The following is a 2,333-nucleotide window of genomic DNA, read 5'->3' as shown; positions in this document are numbered from 1 at the left end:
CGTTATCAAAAGCCCCTTTTATGTCGAAAAAAATACATAAAGGAAATTTCTTTTTTAAATTATTATTTTCAACAACAGTGACAACATTATCTACTGCATCAACTGTACTTTTCTCCTTACTAAATCCAAACTGCAAAGTAGAAATCCAATTCTTTTCAGAACTTAAATTATACAGTTTATGCATTATTACTTTTTCAAATACTTTACCTAAATTTGAAAGTAAACTAATAGGGCGATAAGAACGGGGACTCCCATCACTTTTCTTTCTTTTTTTCAAAATAATTATCACATTAGCTTTTTTCCATTCCTTAGGAAAATAACACAAATTTAAACATGCATTTATGATTTTTAGAAAAGACAGTGTTATCACATTAATATTTTTTTTCAAAACAAGATTTAAGATTCCATCTGGACCTGGAGCTTTCATTGATTTCAAAGAATCAATAGCATCTTTTAAAACATCAGCATTAATTTCATCTACTCCAGAAGTAACATTTTGAACTTGTTGTCTCACATCAGAATGGAACATATTATCATTAACACTATCATCTTTTTGGAACCACTTTGCCAAAAGCTCATCACCTGCTTCATTCAGTGATGAACTTCTGCTACCATCATCTTTTAACACATTCACAGGCTGAATACATCCGCCATCTGACTGACATATCTTGTGAATAGTTTGCCATGGATCAAAGCTAGCTCTTTCTTCACAAGACTTTTTCCAATCTTCTCTCTTAGCTCTTACAATTTTATATTTATAATCTTTAAGGGAATTTTTCATACTTACTTCACTTTCTAAATCATCTAAAATTTTATAAATTCTCAAATTCCTTCTATAAATGTGCCTTAATCTTGTCAATTCCGGATTCCACCACCTAGCATACTTTTTTGATCTTTTACTACCAAAAATAAGCAGGTCGAATCAGCAGTGGCATCAGAAATCACCTTTCTAAAACTTTCAACAGCCACATCTATCTCTTGTACAGACGACACAGGAAGCGAATACACATCATCTATTCTACTAAGTAAAACTGAACTAAATATTCCCCAATCTGTTTTACTATAATCATACTTTTGAGGGAAAGTTTCTACACCTTGCACAGCATCTAACACTATTACAAAAGAAATATAAAAATGATCAGACAATGACGGGGTATCCGAAAGAACCGTCCATTCCTTATCAAACTGAACTAGATTAGAACTTACAGCTGTGACATCGGGGCTAGAATAGCTGACGTAATACGTCGGCACATCTGGGTCATTTATAACAACTAAATTCTTATTAGCAAAATAATCTTCTAATTCTTTTCCTGTTCGATCACTATTGCAATATGTCATCCAAATCGGGCTTTTAGCATTAAAGTCACCACCAACAACATGATTACTATGATTACTTAACCTATCAGTCACAGCTATTACATCAGATACTGACTGAATTGATGGGGGACAATATATTGACGGTACAATAACTTTATGACTTGGCAAATAAATAGACACAGTTACACATTCATTAGACGAATCATCATAATTAATATCTGCACGATAACATTTTTCAATTAAAACAGCTGCACTAAAAAATCTCCTATCGTAATCAATATCCGAGAAACAATCGTATTCTCTTGGAATACACGAAAGCTTTCCGAACTTATTAACATAGGGTTCCTGCAGCAGAACAACATCTGGCTTTCTTTCTGCAAGGGTTTGTTGTAACTGCACCATTGCATGGAAAGAATGCTGCAAGTTAATCTGGATGAAAGACTATGATTTATTCACATCATTTACACTGCCTGATTGCAACATTATTGACCCTCGTCATACAGAATCCTGTCTTTCAGTTTTGCTATAATCTTTTGTGCAGTTGGGCACTTTTTAATTTCGTACGACGCATGCGGGCTTCCAATGGTCTTGCTATGGTGACAAGCACGGCACGATGGGCGATCAGAAAATGATTTTCGGCCATCAATAAATGAATGGTTACCCATGCAAAAAGAGCAGCACTGCGTGCCTCTGTACTCAGTTGCTCGGTGGCCATAAAAGCAGCAATTTGAACACTTTATTAGGAACACATAGTCTTCACAGCGCTTCAACAAGAAGCCAAGTTTCACGTGACCATTTAACAGGATGGACTTGCAGAGTTTTGGGCTAACTTCAAGTACGACATTAGCTCGGTTTCTATCTTTCCACAACATTGTGACAACTTTCAGTAGGTCACCATGATCAACCATATCTTTTACATTATCGTTGCTTCGCAAGAGCTCTGTGTGGAACGATTCGGCATCTTCACACTCCGTGACGTCGTATACGATTATTCTCGGCAACTTTTTCTTCACTTG

General features: G+C 35.4%; 1 protein-coding gene across 1 annotated transcript; it reads right to left on the bottom strand.

Moving 5' to 3' along the window:
• Window positions 1-855: 855 nt before the first annotated feature.
• Window positions 856-1,719, bottom strand: LOC136037492 (uncharacterized). The gene has a single exon (XM_065720208.1). It carries the CDS (start codon window positions 1,717-1,719, stop codon window positions 856-858), a length of 864 nt encoding a protein of 287 aa, XP_065576280.1.
• Window positions 1,720-2,333: the final 614 nt, after the last annotated feature.

The sequence above is a fragment of the Artemia franciscana genome, chromosome 17 (assembly GCF_032884065.1).
Source record: "Artemia franciscana chromosome 17, ASM3288406v1, whole genome shotgun sequence".
In the NCBI taxonomy this organism is placed as follows: Eukaryota; Metazoa; Arthropoda; class Branchiopoda; order Anostraca; family Artemiidae; genus Artemia; species Artemia franciscana.
The sequence above is the reverse complement of the archived record's forward strand: the minus strand, read 5'-3'. Positions and strand labels throughout refer to the sequence as shown.

What these genes read in the sequence shown, in the direction of transcription:
- LOC136037492 (XM_065720208.1), bottom strand. Translation starts at nt 1,719, where the DNA reads ATGGTGCAGTTACAACAAACCCTTGCAGAAAGAAAGCCAGATGTTGTT.